We start from the raw sequence: 24,127 nt of genomic DNA on the forward strand, positions 1-24,127 counted from the left end.
TCACATACCTTTATTGGCACATACCCATGGCTCACATCACTCAGACTGCATGGGATTAGAAGAGGGGCTGTGGCGCGGGGAAGCTGGAAGGAAAACAGGGACAGTGAGAGAAGCGGCAGCCTCCTTCTGGGAGACGTTCTCAGAGACGGTTTCCAGAAGTCCAGAGTGCTGGCACAGGCACCTGTGCCATGGGCTCCTGAGTCCTCCCTGCCCAGCCCCCTCCCTCTCCTGCGAGCACACAGTTGTATTCATCTCCACCTCCCTTTCAGTTCAGTGCAGCCCATGATCGAGTCCTTCGGACAGAAGAGCGTGGCCTGTCAGCCTCACCCGTTAAAATCCCCACGCAATTCTCTACATACTCTACTGCCCCCCGCTTCCGGCTGAGAGCCTGGTGTGACTCAGGAAAACACAAGGGGAGAACAGTGGGTCCTCTATCAAACCTGTGTCCTTGAATAGCTGCCTTAAGCAAAGGCCCTGGCCACCACCACCCGAAACTTTTTTACACCAGCAAGAAATAAACACCATCTGCTCTAAAACGCTGAGATTTCGTACTTCAGGACTATAATTCTTCCCTATGGCAGTTCCTCAAGTGGTCAGCCAGGATCATGCTGGACACCATCAGTAATGCGAAGTTCACAGAGCATCACTGAATGGCTCCACTGAAGCGTCCCTCCCTCACGCTGGCCAAAATCTGGCTCTGGGCCTTTGTATTAGTCTGCTCCAGCAGCCATAATCACGTGCCACAGGCTGGGTGACTGAAACAACAGACGTTTACGTCTCCTAGTTCTGGAAGCCAGGAGTCCAACACCTTGGTTGGTTCAGGCTTGGTTCCTCCTGAGTCCTCTCTGTTTGGCTTTGCACCTCCAACCTGGGTCCTCACGTGGTCTTTCTTCTGTTCTGTGTCCTGATCTCCTCTTCTTATGAGGACAGTTGTACTAGATTAGGGCCCACCTACAATGACCTCATTTTATCTTCATCACCTCTTTTAGAGGTTGTGTCTCCAAATACATTCTGAGGTTCTGAGGCTTTAACACAAATAAATTTGGGGTGGGAAGAGGCAGAGGTCAGCCAGTAAGAGCCTTCTGCCCACAGGCCCCAGCTGGGGTTGTCTGGAGTCCCAGGAGGATAGGTAACATCTTATATGATATCTAGGTAAAGAACAAAATCCCTGAACAAAAGGTCCTTAAGGGGCTTCTTTACGTTATTCCTGTGAGCTGTCTTCAGATAGAAATGACAAAGGACAGTAAGTGAACTTATTTACAGGAAGTGACATATTAGCGACTCCTACTGCTAGATGGCTCATCTTTAGTCCCAAAGGTGTGATCTAAGGAAGCAGCTCCAACTTCTTAGGTGTGAAAAATAAACTATGAAATGTACCTCTTTTTTTAAACATGGAAGAGCTTGCATAGACGTCCTCAGTAGGGGAATCAGAAGGCAAGCCCCCTACGACCGTGGCACCTGGAGAGGATTCAGGGTGTGGCAGGAGGGATGGGCAGCTGGGTGTCCTTTGATGGCAAGGAGCCTTGTCTGGCCTGAGGGAGCCAAGACATGGACCAAGGGCTAGAGTCCTTGGGGCCCTTCTGCTGAGGTATCCCTGGCTTCCTAGTGGATGTCTTACTCTCTGATGTGAGGAATTTGAGAAACAAGACAGAGGATCACAGGGGAAAGGAGGGAAAAATGAAACAAGATGAAACCAGAGAGGGAGATGAACCGTAAGAGACTCTTAATCTCTGGAAACAAACTGAGGGTTGCTGGGGGGCAGGGAGGGATGGAGTGGATAGGTGATGGACACTGGGGAGGGTATGTGCTATGGTGAGCACTGTGAATTGTGTAAGACTTTTGATTCACAGAACTGTACCCCTGAAACAAATAATACATTATATGTTAATTAAAAAAATAAGAAGGAATAATTTTCATCCTTCCTTATAGCTTCTCCCTACTTTGGAGAGGACAGGTGAGGCATGGCTTACTTTCCCAATTACAGGACAGTTATCTGTGACTCGTATGACGAGGGGACAACTAGTAAGTGGGACAAGCAGGTGGACGCTGGGATTCTAAGTCTGGGACGTTTTCTCCTCTGCTGCATGAGACTTCTAGGCTTGTAGGACAGATCGAGCTTGGACAATTTACGGCTTTACAATTTACAACTTTACGGCTGTGAAGTCATTAGACAGACATTTTTATTTATTCATTAAAGATGAAAAGTCAGGGGCACCTGGGTGACTCAGTCAGTTAAGTGTCTGCCTTCAGCTCAAGTCATGATCTCAGGGTCCTGGGATCCAGCCCTGCACTGGGCTCCCTGCTCATGATCTCAGGGTCCTGGGATCCAGCCCTGCACTGGGCTTGTAGGACAGATAGAGCTTGGACAATTTACGGCTTTACAATTTACAACTTTACGGCTGTGAAGTCATTAGACAGACATTTTTATTTATTCATTAAAGATGAAAAGTCAGGGGCACCTGGGTGACTTAGTTGGTTAAGTGTCTGCCTTCAGCTCAAGTCATGATCTCAGGGTCCTGGGATCCAGCCCTGCACTGGGCTCCCTGCTCAGTGGGAAGCCTGCTTCTCCCTCTCCTTCTGCCCCTCCCCCACTCAAGCTTGCCCTCTCAAATAAATAAATAAAATCTTAGAAAAAAAAAGAAGGGGTGCCTGGGTGGCTCCGTGGGTTAAAGCCTCTGCCTTCGGCTCAGGTCATGATCCCAGGGTCCTGGGATGGAGCCCCGCATAGGGCTCTCTGCTCAGCGGGGAACCTGCTTCCTCCTCTCTCTCTGCCTGTCTCTCTGCCTACTTGTGATCTCTGTCAAATAAATAAATAAAATCTTAAAAAAAAAAAAAAAGAAGATGAAAAGTCAATTGTCCCTACCATGGGGGGGCTCAACTGTGTCCCCTCCAAATTCATCTGTTGAAGTCTAAATTTCCAGGGCCTCAGAATGTGACTATGTTTGGAGATAAGGTTTTAAAAGAGGTCATTAAAGTTAAAAAAAAAGAGGTCACTGGAGCAAGCCTATTGGAGTCTGAATACAACCTGGCTGGTGTCCTCGTAAAAGAAGAAGACATTTGGACACACACCGGGGAAGACCTTGTGAAGATGCAGGGAAAATGCGGCCATCCACAAGCCAAGGAGAGAGGTCTCAGAAGGAACTGCCCTTGCCAACATCTTGATCTTGGACTTCTGGCCTCCTGGTGAGACTGCTGTCTCCACCATGCAGTCTGTGTACTTTATGGCAGCTCAGGAAAGTGGACACAGTGCCCTCTGAGAGCACGTTGGGAAGGCTGGGCCATCCAGCTGGCTCAGCCAGGTATATGCCCCCTTCTCCCAAGCACTGCATTCCTGCCAAAGCCTTGTATAACCGCCACCAGCACTCTGGGGCTCAGTGCAATCCAGCGGAATGGAGATCTTAGGCAAACTCAAAATAACAGAAGGGGCTAATCCCCAGGCAGCCCTCCTGCAGCATCATGAAGGGCGCCCCATCCTCTCTGTGACAGATGGTTTCAACCACTCGCGTGTACCAGCAGTATGACCAGCCAGACCAGGAGGGGACTGGGCTCCCTATCCCCGCTGGGGCAGACCTAATAGCTAAATTCCCAATATTTACTCTAAGAGGTCAAGTCTAAAAAAAAAAATTTTTTTTTAATTCAAAAATTAAGAGTAAATAAATAAATACAGTGAAGTCTGGTGGCTTTCAAAGGCTCCGCTCCTCCCTTGGGTCTTGGTTCCTCTGACTCTGACTAGTATAGATTGTTGTTCTCAGAGCATTGCTTTTCTGCTCATGGCTGCAGAGAAAGAAGTTCTTCAAGGACAGCAGTGCTGATGGCCCAGTGGGGAGCGGCCACCCACCCAGGAGGTGAGCAGCTGGAATCCTGCACCAGGAGCATCGAACTCCTGGAAACGGTCCCCATCTCACTCGCTGTGTCTCCTGCACCCCTCAACACAGAGGAGGGGCAGGAAACCCAACCCAGCGCAACCCCAGGAGTTACCTGCACCCCAGTTACTCTCTCCAGTTCTGCCAGGGCTGTATCTGTGTCACGGACGAGGATGGTGACCATCCCCAAGTCACGGGCCGGCTTCAGATTAGCCCCGATGTCATCCAAGAACACAACCTGAATCCAAATAGCAGGGACACTAGCATCACTCTCATCCAAAGCAAAACTCACCCGGGAGGGACAGCACCGGAAAGACACACATTAAAATGGGAATAGAGGGTTTTTGTGATGACAAGGTGAAGAATTACTTTTTCCTTCATATATTTGTTAACTCTTACAAATACTGAATTACATCAAAATATCCATAAACACAGAGAGATGTACAGATTCCCAGAGACATGTGTGGGTTTCAGCCTAAATTCTGAAACTGTAAAAAAATTAAGGAAGGATATAAACTTATCAGGGTGACATTAAAATTCACCTAGGGAATCAACATGTATGAAAAGACCCCCGCCCCCAAATATGGAAAAGCATTGTAATAAGGGCAGATACTAAAACAAGTTATGAAGCTACGAAAGGTAAAACTAAAAAGTGGGGTGCTAGAAAAGAAATAGACATACAATGAAATAGAAGAGAGCTGAGGAATGAACCCAATTATAAATGACAATTTGTGTTGTCCGCCCAGCAAGGAAAAATGGTACTTAAAAGATTATATAATTATCTTAACTGCTTGGGGGAAAACAGTAGACGCTTCCTTCGCATCATCTTCCCCCAAAATAAATTCTGAATTGATCAAATATTTAAATTTTAGAATTTAAAAAAAATCCTTAAAGTCACAGAAAAAAGCATAAGTGCATTATCATCTTGGATTAGGGCAGGCCCAGACTTCTAAGAAGCTCATCCAACCCAAAAGCCAGAAGTGAGAAGATCTTTGTTAATAGGCATATTAAAATTCAGAGCACTGTTACAAGGCTTAATCCAGGGGTTGAGAAGAGCAGGAACAAAGTTTAAAAGGAGAGAGGACGGGTTCTAGGATTAAGCCCGGTAAGGATTCCTGTAAGGATTCCCATGAGGGAGTTCAGGGTTCCATCCACCAGCTTGTGGAGGGGGTAGGGCCAACAAGAGAGGGTTAGAAACATCGGGGAAAGGTATTTAAGGATGGTCTAATTGCCTTTTTGAAAACTGGAGATGGGGCATACAAGGAAAGCAGAGTTTTGAATAGATAATTAGAGACAGTACGAAGACAGAACTTTGGAGTGCCTAGAGGAGGCAGCTCTAATACTGGAACTCACCCTTTGGTAGGGTGACCCTGACCAGCCTTGTGGTCTTGGGAAAATCTCCCAGGGTCTATGCTTCTTTATAGGCAAACTGAGGCAGCTGGTCTATTTTGACCTATAAAAGTCACAGAGAGTGGCCCATGCCCATGGAAGTCCTGGCCTGGGAGAATGGGAACCTGCCGCTGGACCCAGCATCAAACCACTAGGCCCCAGAAGTCCTCCACCTGCTCCCTCCTCCCTTTTTCTTATGTGCACTATCTCTAGAACATTCTCTTTCACTCAAAAGAAGTGTCCACATACCTCACTGGGGCTGGCCTTCATGGTTTCCAGCACAAACTTGTAGATCTGAGGATCAGGCTTGGTCATTCCGATCCTGCACGACTCTATCAGGAAGTCAAAGTGCGGCCTCAGCTGACACAGCAGCTGGGCCAGGCTGCCCCTCTGAGCACTGTCGTCCAGCCAGTCGTTGGTGAGGACGCAGGTGGTGTAGCCTGAATGAGAAGTCACCAGTGACTGGACCAGATACAGAACTTTGCTCCTAGAAGCTCAAGTTACCCCCACAGGCAACCCCAAAGAAGGGGCCACACAGAGTTCTTCTTTGCATCAACTTCTTGATGCCCAGCTTCTAAACTGACATGCGGGACAAGAACCATTTTTACCCATAAGCACCTCCTGACACTGAGACAGGAGAGTAAGCAAACCGGGTACGTGAAGGGCTTCCAGAAACACTGACAGAAACACTATTGCTAAATATTCCTTACAACTGTAGAGCAAGAGATTGTGATTTTCATCAGCTCATATGCCCTTGGCCACCTTGGGAATAAGCAGGACAGACCTCACCATCCACTTTTACATATGAGCAAACAGAAGCTCGGACCAATCATGAGCTTCCCAGAGCTACACAGTGAAGGCAGAACCGGACCAGGCTCAGAATCCTGCCTTTGGACTGGCCCTCCAGGGCTCCTGCCAAGTCGGTGTTACTGAACACTCTACTCCATTCTCTTTCAAAATTCCTGCCTTGGCTTCTGGAGACTGCATTCCCATTTCAAAACTAGAGGAATGTCGACAAAGATAGCATTATCCCCCCCCCCGCCCCCCCGGGCTTTCTCTCCCTACCCAAGAAGGGGAAGAAGCAGGGGATGCTGGAAATAAGGCACTGATGGGTCAATGGTGAGACCCTTTGCATGAAACGTGAGTGAGAAACACGGACATGGGACGGCTCAGCCATGACCCTGTAAGTCTACTGTTAAGTGGGTAGAATGATTTCAAATATGCCTGTGACAAAGAGCTGGGCTCTGACACTATGTAAATGTCTACTGGATTAACTTGATCCCACGTCCCAGACCATTTGACACCCTCTGAGTACATGTCAGCCAGCTCACAGCTCAGTCGCTTTGACATTTAGAGGTTGAAACGATCACAGTTGCTTTAAAGGCCTTGATTTTCAATCACTGTGACAAGAGGTTGGGTCCTTATGGTCATTACTAAGTGTCACTGGAGGGAGAGAATTTTGCTCACAAGGCAGTCTCTGGCACAAACTGCTCTATTAAGTAAAATACTTTCATTTTTTTCCCCAACTATTCTGATAGTGCTGTTTTTGGCCATTTGATAAAACTTACTTTGGGGCTGTTTTTAAGAATGGCTTTCCATCAAAGTCCAGAAGATCTGTGCTCTCAGAACACATTTGGATGTATTCTGACCTAACCCTCCCAAGGGTTCTAGTGCGGCTGATTGAGAGAACAGACAGTACTGGCTCCTTACCCTTCTTTCTGAGCGCAAGAGCAGCCTGAAGCATGGGATAGTTGATCTTTCTTGCTGCAACCGCCTTGCCAAAGAGCTGACTTACAGAGAAATTCTCAGGGAGGCGGATTCCTGAGTCCTCAGAACATTTCCTGCAGTCTTCTTCCATAAGTGGCACCCACTGTGAAAGGGAATTGATGAGGATATCAATTGGTATAATCCTTCAGAATAGCTTCTGGCAGCATTTGCTAAATCTGACCACATGCATTCTCTGTGGGCCAGCAATTCCACTCCTAGACCTGCACCCAACGGAAATGTCCACATATGTTCACCAAAAAGACATGTTCGTCTATGCACTTGCAGCAGCACTATTTCCAAAAGCCCCAAACTACAAGCTACACAAATGCCCGTTTATGGCCTGAATGTTGTTCCCCCAAAATTCACGTTAAAGTCTTAAGCCCTTGCATCTCAGAAAGTAACTGTCCTTGGAGGTAGGGTCTTTAAAGAGGTGATTAAGGTAAAATGAGGTCATGAGGGGGGCCGAATCTAATCTGACTGGTGTCCTTGTAAAAGCAGGAGATTAGGACACACACACACACAGAGGGAAGACGGTGAAGACACAGAAAATGGCCACTGCAAGACAAGAAGAGAGGCCTCAAAAAAAAAAAAACCAATCCTGTCAACACCTTGATCTTGGGTTTCTAGGCTCCAGAGCTATGAGGAAACAAATTTCTATTGTTTAAACCACACAGTCTGTGGTATTTTGTTATGGCAGCCCTAGCTGATAGCAGCAAAATGGATTGTGATATGTTTACATACTACCATAGCAGCACTATTTGGAGTAGTTCCAACTGAAAAGTACCCAACCCCAATAGCAGACTGATAGAGAGCTCACAAATAAACCCACGCATACATGTATGGTCAGTAAATTTACAACACAGGAACCAAGAATATACAATGGGGAAAGGACAATCCCTTTGATAAACGGTGTTGGGAAAACTGGACAGCCACATGGAAAACAATGAAACTTAACCACTATCTTCGCCATACACAAAAATCAACTGAAAATGCGTGGAAGACTTCAATACAAGACCTAACACCGTAAAACCCCTAGAAGAAGATGTAGGTGGTTAAGTTCCTCAACAGAGGTTTTGGTGATGATTTTTTGAATCTGACAACAAAAGCACAAATAAACTATTAGGACTACATCAAAACAAAAAAGCTTCTGGACAGCGACAGAAACTATCCACAAAACAAAAAGGCACCTACTGAATGGGAGAAGATATTTGCAAATGATATCTGATAAGGAGCTGATCTCCAAAATATATAAAGAACTCATACAACCCAATGGCAAAAAAAAAAAAAAAAAGAAAGAAAAGAAAAGACAAGACAGGTGGCCAAGAGACACATGAAAAGATGCTCAACATGACTAATCATCAGCGGAAACACAAATCAAAACCACAGTGAGATACCACATAGCAGCTACTAGATTGGCTATTATCAAAAAGACAAGAAATAACAAATGTTGGTGAGGATGTAGAACACTTGTGCATTGTTGGTGGAATGTAAATTGGTGCAGCCACTATGGAAAACAGTATGCAAATTCCTCAAAAAATTAAAAATAGGGCTACCATATGATCCAGCAACTCCATTTCAGTATTTATCCAAAGCAAACAAAAACACTAACTCAAAACGATATCTGCACCCCCCCATGTTCACTGCAGCATTATTTATAATAGCCAAGATATGGAAACGACCAAGGTGCCCATCAATGGATGAATGAACGGATAAAGAAAATATGGTATATAAATTTAATGGAATATTATTTGACCATAAAGAAGAACAAAATCTTGCCATTTGTGACAATCTAGATGAACATCGAGGGCATTATGCTAAGCGAAAGTCTGACAGAGAAAGACAAATACTGTATGATCTCTCTTATATGTGGAAATTAAATTCAAAACAGAAACAAAACCAAAAAATACAAAAAAGCCCAAACTCATAGATACGGAGAAAGTGGTTGCCAGAGGCAGGTGGTAGGGGATGGGGTGAGAGAAATGAGTGAAGAGGGGGTCAAAAGATAAAAGAAAACAAAAGATACAAATGCCAAAATTGATGCAAGATAAAATATAAAACGTGAGTAGACTAAAACCATTAATGAAATTGGAAAAATAATGGAAGTATTTACCTTTCTATAAAAATATTAAAACATTTCTAGCCTTAGACTGTTACACAAGTAAAAAATATATAAATATAGTTTAGTGGGAGAGTTACATAAGTAAATTTGCATTTTAGGGAGGTCATCCTAGAAACAGTGAGAAGGATTGGAGGAAGGGAGAATAATTAGAAGAGAATTTTCACAAGTTCCACCTTCACTATCCACCTACCAGCATTGGTGGCCAAGAACTCCATCTTCCCTTCTGTTGCCATAGATAATGGTCCATTGCTTTTACCAAAGCTCAACCCCTCCATCTAGATTCTATCCCTCTCTGCTTCAAGGACATAGCTCCAGGGGGTCTCCCTTCCTTATTCCTTTATCAGCAGTCTCCCTCCCTACTGGATCATTGCCATCAGGATGCAAGCACATTGTTACCAGAAAGTAAACCTCTTTCTTGACCTTATCCCCCTCCTCCTTCTACTGCCCCATTTTTCTGCCCCACTTTGTATCAAAACTTCATGTAGTGTTCAAACCTTTTCTCTCCTTTTTTCGTGAACATAGTCTGGTCAGGCTTTTATCTCCACATTGCACTTTCTCTTGTCAAGGTTATCCGATGACCTCCATGCTGTGTTACTGCATCTAATGGGCACTCGCTGACTCTCGTTTTGCCTGACCCATCCGCGGCACCAACACAGAGGGCCATTCTCTTCATCTGAAACTTGATAAATCCTTGGCTGCCAGGGTCCACACACTGTCCTGATTCTTCTCAGACCAGTCGAAATTCATTCTCCATCTCTCAATCTGGGTCCCTTTCATCAACCCCATCTTTAATATTAGAGTACCCAGGACTCTGGATTCTCCATTTATACTCCCTTTCCCAGTGATCACACTGAGTCCGGTGACACTAAAAATGCCATCTATATGCTGTGTGTGTGTTCGGCCTGGACATCTTGCGTCAACTCTGGGTTTGTATATGAGGCTGCCTACTGCACACTCCATTTGGAGATCAATAAGCATTTCAAGGGCGCCTGGGTGGCTCAGTTGGTTGAGCAGCTGCCTTCGGCTCAGGTCATGATCCCGGACTTCCAGGATCAAGTCCTGCATCAGGCTTCCAGCTCCTTGGGGAGTCTGCTTCTCCCTCTGACCTTCTCCTCCCTCATGCTCTCTCTCACTCATTCTCTCTCAAATAAATAAATAAAATCTTTAATAAAACAAATAAGCATTTCAAATTAAAATACCCCAAATTGGACACATGATTTTCCAGCCCCACAGCAGCAAACAGCAACTGATACTGTCAGTTGGTTCTGGTCAGAAACATTTGTTACCCTTCACTCCTCTCTCATACTCACACTCAATCTATCAGGAAAGCCTGCGGAAACTACAGTCAATATATTCCAGGTTTGGATCACTTTTTACCACTTCTCCCAGTATTACCTTAGTCCAAGCTACCACCATCTCTCACCTGATCTTCCAACAGCTTCCTTAATTAGTCTATAAAGATCTTTGCCCTTTTCATCTATTTATGCAGCAGCAAGAGGGAGATTTTAAAAGTATCAGTTAGGCGCTGGATTTGAGGCTTGTCTTCCCATCTCCTTATCTGGCTGGCTGCCTTCTGAGTAAGACTTTTCTTTGGGGCGCCTGGGTGGCTCAGTGGGTTAAGCCTCCCTGCCTTCGGCTCAGGTCATCATGATCCCAGTGTCCTGGGATTGAGTCTCACATCAGGCTCCTTGCTCAGCAGGAAGCCTGCTTCCCCCACTACCTGACAGTCCCCCTGCTTGTGCTTGCTCTCTCTCTAAACCTTTCCCTTGCTGCAAATATATATACCTAATGTCACTTCACTGCTCCAAATCTCCCAATGCCTTTCCTTCTCAGGGTGGGAAAAAAAAAAAAGGATAAAGAGATCAGAGTATCTTCATACAATGGAATATCATGCAGCAATGAGAACAAAACTTGGGACTGCACACAAGGGTATCTATGATTCTCACAAATACAGTGTTGAGGAAAAGATGCCCAGATAGAAAAGATTCATCTATGCAGTTCCATTCAAAATACAAAATATGTAAAAGTGATCTCTAAGGCTGGACATCAGGATGGTTAGTTACTCTTGGAGGGGTAGTGTCAGAAGGGGTGTTAGGTGGGGTACCTACAGTGCTAATTATGTTTTATTTCTTAATCTGGGTGCTGGTGACCTGAGTGCATTCAGTTTGTGCAAAAATTCATTAAACTGTATACTTTGTGCACTTTTCTGTTTGTACTGTATACAGAAAAGAAAAAAAAATTTTTAGAGTCAGACTTAACCAACTGAGCCATCCAGGTGCCTTGAATACACAAATAAAAATTAAAAGACGACATCCACTTCCAGGATATAATTTTTAAAGACAAATTAAACCTAAGTAGCCTTTGTCATAATATATAGGTGACCCTTGAATAATGTGGGGGTTGAGAGCCCTAACCACCCATGTAGTTAGTTGGAAACCCACATGTAAGTTTTGACTCCCCAAAGCTTAACTACTAATAACCTACTATTGACCAGAAGCCTTAACAATCACATAGAATTAACACATATTTTATATATCACATGTATTATTATATGTATTATATACTGTATTCTCACAATACAGTAGGCCAGAGAAAAGAAAATGTTCTTAAGAAAATCTTATGGAGGGGCGCCTGGGTGGCTCAGTGGGTTAAGCCGCTGCCTTCGGCTCAGGTCATGATCCCAGGTCCTGGGTTCGAGCCCCACATCGGGCTTTCTGCTCAGCAGGGAGCCTGCTTCCTCTTCTCTCTCTGCCTGCCTCTCTGCTTACTTGTGATTTCTCTCTGTCAAATAAATAAATAAAATCTTTAAAAAAAAAAAAAAGAAAATCTTATGGAAGAGAAAATGCATTTACAGCACTGTATGTGTATTTATTGAAAAAAAAAAAAAATCGACCCATAAGTTCAAACACATGTTGTTGAAGGATCAACTATAATGTGCTTTTTCAGACCCCATCTGCTAACTATTCAAGTTACCAAGAAGGTACACAGATGAAGAAAGTCAGAATGGGTACAGGGTTTTCACAGCAATTACTAGAAATTCACTCTGTAATTCCTATGTTCATTGAAAGTACATTGTACTCCCTTCTTTCCTTCTCTTCTGACAATATTAATTGCGGATTTCTGTGTGCTTGTAGAATAGATTCTTAGTAGCCTTTCTTCTTGGAGACACTGACTAAGAATCCAAATGGTTTCAGATCACTGCTTTGTTAAAAACCAGTGGAGGTTGTAGTCACAATGGTTAACTGCTATTTACTGAGCACTTGCTATGTGCCAGGCACCATGCGAGACAGTTTCCTAGCTTCCTAACAACCCATGAAGTAGACCGTAGATCACGTTCATTTTACAGATGGCAAGACTGAGCCTTTAAGAGGTTAAGCAACCTGTGTCTGTAAGTGGGAGCTGTGATTTAAATCCTGCTCTCTGGGCGCCTGGGTGGCTCAGTGGGTTAAGCCGCTGCCTTCGGCTCAGGTCATGATCTCAGGGTCCTGGGATCGAGTCCCGCATCGGGCTCTCTGCTCGGCAAGAAGCCTGCTTCCCTCTCTCTCTCTCTCTCTGCCTTCCTCTCCGTCTACTTGTGATCTCTCTCTGTCAAAATAAATAAATTTAAAAAAAAAATCTTTAAAAAAAAAAAAAAATCTTTAAATCCTGCTCTCTGCCTCCAAAGCCCATCCGTTATCCAGTTATTAGTTAACAACCTCTCCCCACAACTGGTCCTGTCTGAAAACAGCTTTAGTAAGGATGACCACTATCAAAGCAACAAAACAAACAACAAAACAAAGACTAACAAGGAATGGCGAGGATATGGATCGAGTGGAAATCTTGTGCACTGCCCAGGGGAATGCAAACTGGGGTAGCCGCTCTGGAAAACAGGATGCAGGCTCCTTAAAAAAATTAAGAACTACTCTATGACCCAGCAATCCCACCTCTGGGTCTATACCCAGAAGAACTGAGGGCAAGGTGTCCCACAGATATTTGTACACCCAAGTTCACAGTGGCATTATTCACAATGAGCAAAAGATAGAAGCAACCCAGGGTCCATCGACAGATGAACAGATAAACAGAATGTGGTCTATCCATACACTAGAAAATGATTCATCCTTAAAACGGAAATTCCTTTCACAGGCCACAGCACGGATGAACTTTGGAGACACCATGCATGAAATAAGCCAGGCACAAAAGGACAAATATTGCAGGATCCTACTTATCTCTTGTGGCTATAGTAGCCTCATACACAGAGACAGGAATTCAGTAGTGTCATGGTTGCCAGCGGCTGGGGGAAAAGAAGGATGGGGAGTTTTTGTTGAAGGGGTATAGGACTTTAGCAAGATGAAAAGAGTTCTGGAGATTGACGGTGGTGATGGCTTCACAATGCGAATATACTTTACATTACAAAATTATATTCTTAAAAGTGATCTAAATGACAAATTTTGTATTATGTGTATTTTACCACAATTTAAGAGGAAAAACAGGCTATTCTGCCTGGCACAGACTGGCAAGAAATTGGTAATTTCCCACTCATGAGGTGAATCCTGCAGGTTGGCCCTAAGAGATAATGAACCAGTCTTAAATATCTCTCTGTGTGTCTCAAAGCCTCCATCCCAGTCCTGGGAGGAAAGTACTAGTATTAGGTGAGGCAAACATGGTGGGTCTGCCCTCACAGAGCTTCTAGTCAGTGCAGGAGATGGGCATGTGGGCATAGAATGCCTTCTTAAGGGGGTTTATGAAGTGTCCCCTTACCTGGGAAAATGTGATCTCTCCCCTCATGAGGCGGGCACTGGAGCCATCTTGGCCTCCTCTCTGGAAAGCTTCTCTCAGAAAGCCTCTGGAAGACACAAAGAAAAACAGCATGGATGTTCGGAGGACTTCATCACAGCAGCATGTAGGGGACAGACACTATTCCTATCCCCAGACAAACTGCTGTTCTAAGGGCATTCTGCCATGGACAGGGAAAGGCAATGTTCAAGCCAGGATCTTAGCCTAAAAGAGCAATCGAACTGGGATTGAGACCACAAATTAAACTTTATTTTTTTTTTAAGATTTTATTTATTTATCAGAGAGAGAGAGAGGAAGAGAGAGCGAGCACAGGCATACAGAGTGGCAGGCAGAGGCAGAGGGAGAAGCAGGCTCCCTGCCGAGCAAGGAGCCCGATGTGGGACTCGATCCCAGGACTCTGGGATCATGACCTGAGCCGAAGGCAGCTGCTTAACCAACTGAGCCACCCAGGCGTCCCGAGACCACAAATTAAATGATGGATAAGCCAGCAGGTGAAGCAGCTCACGGGGACCACCCAGCAGAGCCTCTTCAACTGCCAGTACTTCTGGCTTTGCCACTTAAGGGACAAACTCAAGACTGGATACACATTCATTCCCATCTTCAGCTCCTTTGTACAAGGCACTGCTCCAAAGGACTGCTTTATTAGTACATATTCTCCAGAGGGAAGAAAATATTTTTTCCTGGTTTTGATTCTGAACATATAGTTTCTACTTCATTTTAACCATATTTAATTTTTAAAAAGTTTTCTCAGGTTATGAGCTAAATTGTAACCCCCTGCCCCACCTCCAATTCATATCTTGAAGTCCTTATCCCCAGTACTTCAGAGTATGTATTTGGAGATAGGGCCTTTAAAGAGGTGATTACATTAAAATGAGGTCATAAAGGTGGGCCCTATCTAATGAGCAGAGTACTGAGGAGGAAATCAGGACACACACCTGAACTGGGAGAAGGCCATGTGAGGACACAGGGAGAAGATAGCCATCTATAAGCCTAGGAGAGAGGCCTCAGAGAAACCAATCCTGCCGCCATCTTGATCTTGGACTTCTAGCCTCTAGAACTACTTTGGAAGCCATCCAGTCTGTGGTACTTGGTTATGGCAGCCCTAGCCAGCTAACAGACCTCAGCTCATACTCGTCCCAAGGAATAGCACACACATAGGGAGAGAGACCAGCTCATCACCCTCTCACTTCCTTACATTACAAAATTAAAGTTTCCATTCCGCTTTCTTGATAATTTCCCAACCCCCATGGTCGATCAGCTACCTTCACATGGCTGGCTAGGAGACATCAGACGGATAAAGGATGATATATATGTGACACACACACACACCTCTGCTCCCCCGCACCCCAACAACCCATCCCCACAACGGAGTCCACTCAGCCCAGGCACTGATGTGCAATCCTTCTTAATACAGTGCCCCAGGCAAATATTTATAATGGATGGGAATCAGCAGGCCAGTTAAAATGATTTACCATTCCCAAGTAAGACAACAAATCTCTCTACTCTGGGAGTTCCATTTCTGAAAATGGCAACTCTCTTCTATCCAACTAACGCTCTTGCAGGTTAACGATTATCAACTTCACACAACATGCAAAAAGATACATATCGAATATTGTAGCCTTGCTCAACATTCCAGTAAAAGCAATGGTTTTGCCATACCTTTGCCATCAATTGTCTTTTATTTATTTACTTGGAAGATTTTATCTTTAAGTAATCTCTACATCCAACATAGGGCTCAAACTTGCAACCCTGAGATCAAATCACAGGCAGGCACTGACCTGCCAGTTGTCTTCTTTTTTTTAAACAGGGTTACTATGTTGTAATTATATACCATCAAATTCACATTTTAAGAGTATGATTCAAGGATTTGTAGTAAATTTACAGACTGTGTAACTCTATGACATCAATGCAAACATCAGCACATTCCCGTTTTAGAACATTTCCATCACCTCCAAAGGTTCCTCATGCCCTTCGGTCTCCAGCTTTCTTTTTTCTTTTTTTTTTTTTAAGATTTTATTTATTTATCTGACAGGGACAGATCACAAGTAGGCAGAGGCAGGCAGAGAGAGAGAGAGGGAAGCAGGCTCCCCGCCGAACAGAGAGCCCGATGCAGAACTCGATCCCAGGACCCTGAGATCATGACCTGAGCCGAAGGCAGCGGCTTAACCCACTGAGCCACCCAGGTGCCCCAGCTGGTCTCCAGCTTTAAGAATCAATACACAACTCACCTCAACTGTCTTGTATTGAGCACCAGAGGTGTGCAAGACATTGCGCTGGGTGCTGTGATACAAAAGCAGGAAAATGAGACTGTATTCTCCGGGAGCGCACAGGGGAACAAGGGAGTCAACACATAAGTAATTATAACACACTGGAGGAGTAGTATGGAGAAAGCAAAGGGAAGTGATTTTTTCTGCCTGGAGAATGGGGGCTGCTAGCAGAATGGGAACTGAGGGAAGACTAGAACTACAGAGAAAGGAGATACCAATGTATCTGTAAAGCAAATCAGGCAGTAATGATAATAACAAAAGAAGCGATTTGAAATATGAACACTGTTGGATTGGAAAACACGAATTCCAAATTTTAAGGGTGGCTAATAAAAGCAGTGAGCAGTGAAACGGCTATCACAAATGAAATTAGTGAATCAAAAGACACGATACAGTTTTCAAGAACAAAGAGTAGAACAAGGAAGCAATTAAAGTAATGAGCAAAATGATTAAGACCTAGGGAGGCCAAATTCCTTCAATAAACAAGCAGTAAGAATTCCAAAAGGGTTGGGGCACCCAGGTGGCTCAGTCGGTTGAGTGTCCGACTCTTGGCTTCTACCCAGGTCATGATCTCATGGGTCATGGGATTGAGCCCTGCATTGTGTTCCTTGCCCAGCAAGGAATCTGCTTGAAGGATTCTCTCTCTTCCTCTGCCCCTACCCACCCCCAACTCATGTGTGCAGGCACATGTGTGTGCACTCATGTGCTCTGTGCCTCTCTCAAATTAAATACATAAATCTTTAAAAAAATGTTTAAATGTTTTAAAATTTAATTTAAATAAATAATTTATTAGTAATTCCAAATTAAATAAATAAATCTTAAAAAAAAAAAAAGAATCCATCCAGGATTGATCAGAGAAGCAGTAGGAATAACAGAATACTTCTCGGTACTGAAGAAAGATTCGACACCTTAGATCAAAAGTACACCAATTACCAAAGCAAAATTAACAAAAAAACAAACAAACCTCCACAACAGGCATATGTGGGGGAACTGTGCCAATTCCAAGGATAACAAAGGGTAACAACCTTTTGAGTAGAAAAACAGGTTATACACAAACAAAAAGCAATTCAGAGTGACATTAGTCTTCTATCTGCAACTTTAGATGTCAAAGGTTGTGGAACAATATGGACTAGACATTGAGAAAAAAATAAACAATGGCCCCAAAACTGTATCCTCAGATAACTTATTATACATTTTTGAAGGCAACAGAAAGTCTCAGCATATAAAACCAATGTTTACCATCACATGCCTTTCCTGGAAAAGAAAAAAAATTCAAGGAAGATTTCCAGTCAACTTAAAGATAGATGAAAATAAAAAGTTGAGAACAGGTCAAATGTGGTTTAAAAGAAATTGGAAATAAATTTTTTAAAATACCACTTCCGTAGCATTAGGAAAAACAGAAATAAAGCTAATGAAAGAGGTCTAAGACTTCTGCCTGGAAAACTACAAAACTAAGAAAGATCTCTATATCAAGTTCATGGATTGGGAGACAATATGGTTAGGGCAAAAATTCTCACCAAACAGATATAAAGACTTAATTCGCTCCAATCATAATCCCAGCAGATTTTGTGTGTGTGAAAATCGACACACTGATTACAAAATTTATCTGGAAACTAAAGGACACAGAATAGCCAAACAAATCTTTAAGATTAAATATGAAGGATTTATATTACAAGATATTAAAATTTATTATAAATTAAGACAATGTGATATTATTGCACGGAGTTATAGATCAACTTAGCATAATAGGGAGTACAGAAATAGACATCTACATACATGGTCCATTTGATTTTCTCAACAAGGCACCACTGAAATTTAATGTGGGAAAGTTTTTTTTTTAATAAATGACATTAGAGCAACTAGATATCCATAGGGGGCAGGGAGACTCCACACCATATACAAAATTTGTTTTGAGGTGGATCATGTATTTAAATGTGAAAGTTAAAACAATCTAGGTTCTCCAAGAAAGTGGGATATCTTCACTATCTTTAAGAATGCAAAAATTGGGGCGCCTGGGTGGCTCAGTGGGTTAAGCCGCTGCCTTCGGCTCAGGTCATGATCTCAGAGTCCTGGGATCGAGCCCCGCATCGGGCTCTCTGCTCGGCAGGGAGCCTGCTTCCTCCTCTCTCTCTGCCTGCCTCTCTGCCTACTTGTGATCTCTCTGTCAAATAAATGAATAAAATCTTTAAAAAAAAAAAAAAAGAATGCAAAAATTTCTTAGAAGGACACCAATGGCAGCAGTACCTGGGCAGCTCAGTCAGTTAAGCATCTGACTCTCTTTTTTTTTTTTTTTAAATTATTCAAGAGTGTATGAGAGTATGAGAGAGAGCATGAGAGCGGGGTGAGGGGCAGAGGGAGCAGCATACTCCCTGCTGAACGGGCAGCTTGACACATGGCTTGACCCCAGGACACCAGGATCATGACCAAGGCAGACACTTAACCAACTGAGCCACCCAGGTGCCCCAAGTGTCTGACTTTTTTTTTAAAAGATTTTATTTTTATTTATTTATTTTACAGAGAGAGACACAGTGACAGAAGGAACACAAGCTGGGGGAGTGGGAAAGGGAGAAGCAGGCTTCCCACGGAGTAGAGAGCCCAATGCAGAGCTCAATCCCAGGACCCTGGGATCATGACCTGAGCTGAAGGCAGCCGCTTAACAACTGAGCCACCCATTTTTTTTTTTTTTAAGATTTTATTTTTATTTAAGCGTCCAACTCTTGATCTTAGCTCAGGTCTTGATCTTGGGATCGTGGGTTCATGGCCATTTTTTAAAAAAAAGGACACAAAAAAGCGCTACCATAAAACAGTAAAAAATGATAAATCAGTTGTCATTAAAATCAGTACCTAGTGTTTATCAAAGATACCACTGAGAAAGTGAATGAATAAGCCATATACATGGATATACTTGCAATACCTACCTATGACAAAGGACTTGTATCAAGAACATACAAAGAGGGGCGCCTGGATGGCTCAGTCAGTTAAGCATCTGCCTTCAACTGAGGTCATGATCCCAGGGTCTGGGAATGGAGCCCCAATCAGGTTCCCTGCTAAGCAGGGGGTCTGCTTCTCCCTCTCCCACTGCCCTTCACCGCTCCCTACTCCGAAGTCTAGCTCAGGCTCTCTCTCTTAGTCCCTCTCAAATAAATGAACAAAATCTTTTAAAAAATAAGGGCAAATACACTTCAACTAAATTTGGGCTTTACTTATTTCAGATTCCCCCTTGACTAGAACAATAATGGACCCATCTATCATTGTTTGGGAGTATGTAGTGTACTGGTTTATGAAGAGCGTTAGTCTGTGTGCTACTGGCTTGGGAAACACCCAGTGAACCTAGGTCACAGACGCTGCTGCTAAAAGAAAGTCTCTGAGCATTAATTTGCCGTGAAACAAAACGGACAGAACTCTCAAAGCTTCCATCAGGCTCCTTATCCTTGCCAGGAATTTAGAATTGTCTTCTTTGGGTGTTGCCAGGGTGATCTTTGCTGCTGCCCCTCGGAACATGGAACAATTTGTTACTTAAGCTGTAACCCCTGGAGGATTTTACTAGTTGCCAAGCACATTTAGATATGGCCTTAAGAAATACATATACTGGGGGCACCTGGGTGGCTCAGTGGGCTAAGCCGCTGCCTTGGGCTCAGGTCATGATCTCAGGTCCTGGGATCGAGTCCGCACCGGGCTCTCTGCTCTCTCTCTCTGCCTGCCTCTCTGCCTACTTGTGATCTTTCTCTGTCAAATAAATAAATAAAATCTTAAAAAAAAAAAAAAAAGAAATACATATACTGGGGCGCCTGGGTGGCTCAGTGGGTTAAGCCTCTGCCTTCAGCTCAGGTCATGATCTCAGGGTTCTGGGATCGAGTCCCACTTCGGGCTCTCTGCTCAGCGGGAGGCCTGCCTCCCCCCCCCCTCTCTCTGCCTGCCTCTCTGCCTGCTTGTAATCTCTCTCTGTGAAATAAATAAATGAATAATTTAAAAAAAAAAAAAAAGAAATACATATACTGGCAACAGGTCTTTGGGGAGAAGGACGATATACCACCGTGAAGCTGGGCAGCTGGGGATGTCGGGCTCGCTCAGGGCGGGAGGCCGCCCCTTCAGAGAACCCAGGCAGCCGGGAACGCCCGGTCAGCTCCGGGTGGAACGAAAACCGCCTGCTTCCCTTTTCTGTTATCGCTCCTTTCTCTTCCCAGAAGCGCCCCTTGTTAGTTAGATGAGTCCTTTGAATGTGCTTGGTTAACTATAAACTTTATCCTTCTCCTTGCTAGTCCGCAGGACATGACTAACGTTTGACCTTTATCGGTCCTTCTGTTGGCTACTGTTTCTATCCAATAAAAGTGAGACTGTGGAGTTGCTCCTGGCAGCAGTCCTTTTCGACTGTTGTCCCCTGATCCCAATCTCTTGCAGCTGACTTGTTTGTGCCTAATTCTTCTCCCGTCGCTGGCTGGAAGCGGCAAAAATCTTTTATTTTCTTTCTTAATTTTAAAAAAAAAAATTATTTTAATTTGAGAAAGAGAGCGTGGGCCGGTACGCAAGTGGGGGGAGGCGCAGAGGGTGAAGCAGACTCCCCGCTGAGCAGGGAGCCCAGTGCAGGATCGCATCCCAGGACCCCGAGATCATGACCTGAGCCCAAGGTGGACACTTGAATAACTGGGCCATGGGGGCGACCCTCTTTCTTAACTTTTAAACAAATATGCTTTCCCTTTTGACTATAGGGGAAGCGTATGTTCATAAAGAGATAAACTGAAAATGCCAGAAAGTAGAAAAATGAGAAAATCATTCATAATCTTCTCTGGGATTAATAATCCCGAACATATTCTGGGATATTTCCTCCACACATTTTTCTGCAGGTAGCTTCCCCCGCTAGCCAACTATAATTGAAACCATGTTGCAAAAATTTTTTACTTTCTGGTGGGTTTGCTTCTTTTTTTCAATTCTCATTAACCGGTCTTTTCTGATCTGAAATCTCGTTCTGAACATCCTATTTCTTGGTTTCCTGGTGACGCTTCCTAGTTCATTTCCCAACGACGAGGCTTTGGGGCTGTTTCTCTAGTTTGCGACTAGAGCAAGTGCGCCCGCAAAGCACAGGACTTTGTTCCCTTATCAACTTCAGGGCGGCCTGCGGACCCATTCCACCACACAGAATTAGAGGGCAGCAGTGAGCCCGGCGAGAATCCCAACACAGAGGGCAATTTGGGAGTCTTTAGAGAGATTTAATCACTTAGCATTTACAAAGACAATGGGTCTAGTCGCGTACACGGGTATTTTTAGGGCCGGGTAATTGTCTTAACCTCTGCAGAGCTCTCGACCTACAGCACCGTGAAACCAGGGCTGGGGGGTGCCCAGAGGCCGCTTCTCAGCGGGGGGCCCGCCCCTGGCGCGCCGGCTCCCTCTTCCCCACCCCTGCTCCGGCCCGGCGCTGACCCCCTTACCTGGGCAGCGCCATCTCCTCCGTGCGGTCCAGCGCGCCGGCCACCGAGGGCAGCGCCAGGACCCCGTCCAGGTCGAGCACCGCCGCGCGCAACGCCATGGCGGCCCACCGAGGCCCAAAGCTCCTGGCAGTGCACCGAGGCCGGGAGCGGGATGGGAGCGGCGGGCCGCGGGGCCTCCCTCGGGCTGGTGCAGGCGGGCCCCGCCCCCGTCCCGCCCCCGTCCCGCCCCGCGCCCTGTGCTCGTCCCGCGGGGGCGGCGACCCACCTGTCTCCACCGCCTCCAGGCTTCCAGTCCCCCTGCTAGTGTCCTGACCGCTTCCCGAGAACTTGCCAGACTGTCACCGGTACGGGGGCGGGCCTCAGAGAAGGGGTCTGAGGAAGAACCAGGGGCCACTGACCCTTTAAAGTGTGTGTGGCCAAAAGCTTCATTCAGTGTTTGGATACTTCCATGTTTGTTTCGGTTGGCATATCCACTAAACTAATAGCTTTGTTGCCCCTCCTTTTGGTGCGTATATTTACAGATCTGACGCTATCCTGTCCACGCTCCCTTCATCACACACTTACCTGTCAAGGCAAAATGTGTTTCAAGAGTAAAATATGTTCCAGATACCGTATGCCTACTCAGAATACATCTATTCCAATCTCTTGTTGGAATGAGGCTTAGAAGGAAATTTGGAGTACTTACTACCCCTTTGTACCTTCTTGTATTAATGCTGCCTAAAAATGTTCCAGCTTTGTTTTAAATCACGGATTCCAGACTGTTGGCTCCTTTGTTTCTGGACTTTGCTTAGGAGTGTCTGTGCTGTATTTGCCAAAGGGTTGTCAGGCTTCTCATGCCTGCAGTGTAGTTCTGTGAATTAAAACATGATCTGGGCTCAGTGTCCCAGTTTGCCAGGACCATGTCGCGAGACACAGACCCCAGAGACCTCTCTGTTGAATGTGTCCTCTGTGAATTTATGCAGGATATTCTGCCCCCTTTAGCTAGAAGAATGTTGTGAAAGATCATGAGATACCTTACTGAAATCAAGAGGTATTCATCTACAACTCTTTGTCGCTACCAATCATCAGTCTGGTGAAGAAGAAAATGAGTCTACTTTGGGTGTTTTGCTCTGGTGAACTATGACCATGGTTATGTCTCTTGCCTCACAACCTCTTCTGGGATCTCTCTGAGGCTGTTGTTACTGGTGCTTTCTGAAATCCACTCCTACAAAGTGGGAAGCATGAAGTATGTAGTCAATGGAGCCAAATTTAGCAGAGGAACTGGAAAAAGCAGTTCGATTTTGGACTTGGATGACACTGGGCGACCTCCTTCGGAACACTTTCAGTGTTAGAGTCCTGGGATCAAGCCCCAAGTCGGGCTCCCTGCTTGGTGGGAAGGTTGTTTCTCCCTCTCCCACTCCTCCTGCTTGTGTTCCTTCTCTCATTGTGTCTCTCTCTGTCAAATAAATAAGCTTTTAAAAAAATAAAATAAAAAATAAATTAAATCTCCAACTTAGACTTTCCTTTGGTCTCCAGAGTTGCATATCCAACCTCCTACTCCACATCTCCTCTTGATTGTCTGACAGGGGTCTCTTGCTGCGTTTCCCACCTCTCAAGCCCGTTCTCTCCAGTACATTCCCAGTCTTACTCAGTGGCACTCATTCACTCGGTAACTTAGCCCAAAGAACTTGGAGTCACTCCTGGATTCCCCATTGTGTGTTCAAGAACTGTGTGTTCTTGAACTCAATCCCAGGGATGTCTGGTGGATTAGGGCAGCAGTAATAGCTTCTGGTTCAGTGGTGATCTTTCTTTTTTTTTTTTTTTTTTTTTTTTTAAAGATTTTATTTATTTATTTGACAGAGAGAGATCACAAGTAGACGGAGAGGCAGGCAGAGAGAGAGAGAGAGGGAGGGAAGCAGGCTCCCTGCTGAGCAGAGAGCCCGACGCGGGACTCGATCCCAGGACCCTGAGATCATGACCTGAGCCGAAGGCAGCGGCTTAACCCACTGAGCCACCCAGGCGCCCAGTGGTGATCTTTCTTAAAGGCCCACCCAGGAGCTCCCTCCTCCACTGCTTTCAAAGGTTTTGTAGGTTCTTAATACCCTGTATTAAATCTCTTTCTATTTAATAACTAAAGGGATTTCTGCTGGCTGACGGATATGGGACTACTTAGGAATACATATATGTATGTGTTTGTAAACGTAGCAAAGCAAAGAGAAAGGACACATTGACAGAGCTGGATGGGAGAAATCCCCCTTTCGGGAAGAAAAGTAAGAAACACAGAACATGAGACTCCGTCTTAAGATCGAGATCATTGCTTGTGAGAGGAAACTATGAAGCTCTCATGTGGCCCTTTGTTTATTCATGGCAGTTACACTGGGAACTGTAAGGACCTATTTAGAAACTGTCCCTGCTCCCCTCCCCCCAGGGGATTTACTTGGAGACAAGTCCCGAAACCAGCTTCAGGTAACAAAGCCCAGATACAAAGGTGGGTCAGGCCAGGCAGAGACATCCGATCAGTGGGGGGATGCATACTGTCTCCCTGGTTAC

General features: G+C 44.8%; 1 protein-coding gene across 1 annotated transcript in view; it reads right to left on the minus strand.

The window, feature by feature from the left end:
- Positions 1–21,792, minus strand: part of EPHX2 (epoxide hydrolase 2) — a 62,717-nt gene extending 40,925 nt beyond the window's left edge. Inside the window, 6 exon segments of the mRNA XM_047717509.1 lie at positions 9–83; positions 3,979–4,101; positions 5,502–5,692; positions 6,963–7,122; positions 13,876–13,960; positions 21,599–21,792. Coding sequence (XP_047573465.1) covers positions 9–83; positions 3,979–4,101; positions 5,502–5,692; positions 6,963–7,122; positions 13,876–13,960; positions 21,599–21,696 — 732 coding nt within the window. The 5' untranslated portion in view covers positions 21,697–21,792.
- Between the last annotated feature and the right edge of the window lie 2,335 nt (positions 21,793–24,127).

This window comes from Lutra lutra, chromosome 2, assembly GCF_902655055.1.
Source record: "Lutra lutra chromosome 2, mLutLut1.2, whole genome shotgun sequence".
Classification (NCBI taxonomy): Eukaryota; Metazoa; Chordata; class Mammalia; order Carnivora; family Mustelidae; genus Lutra; species Lutra lutra.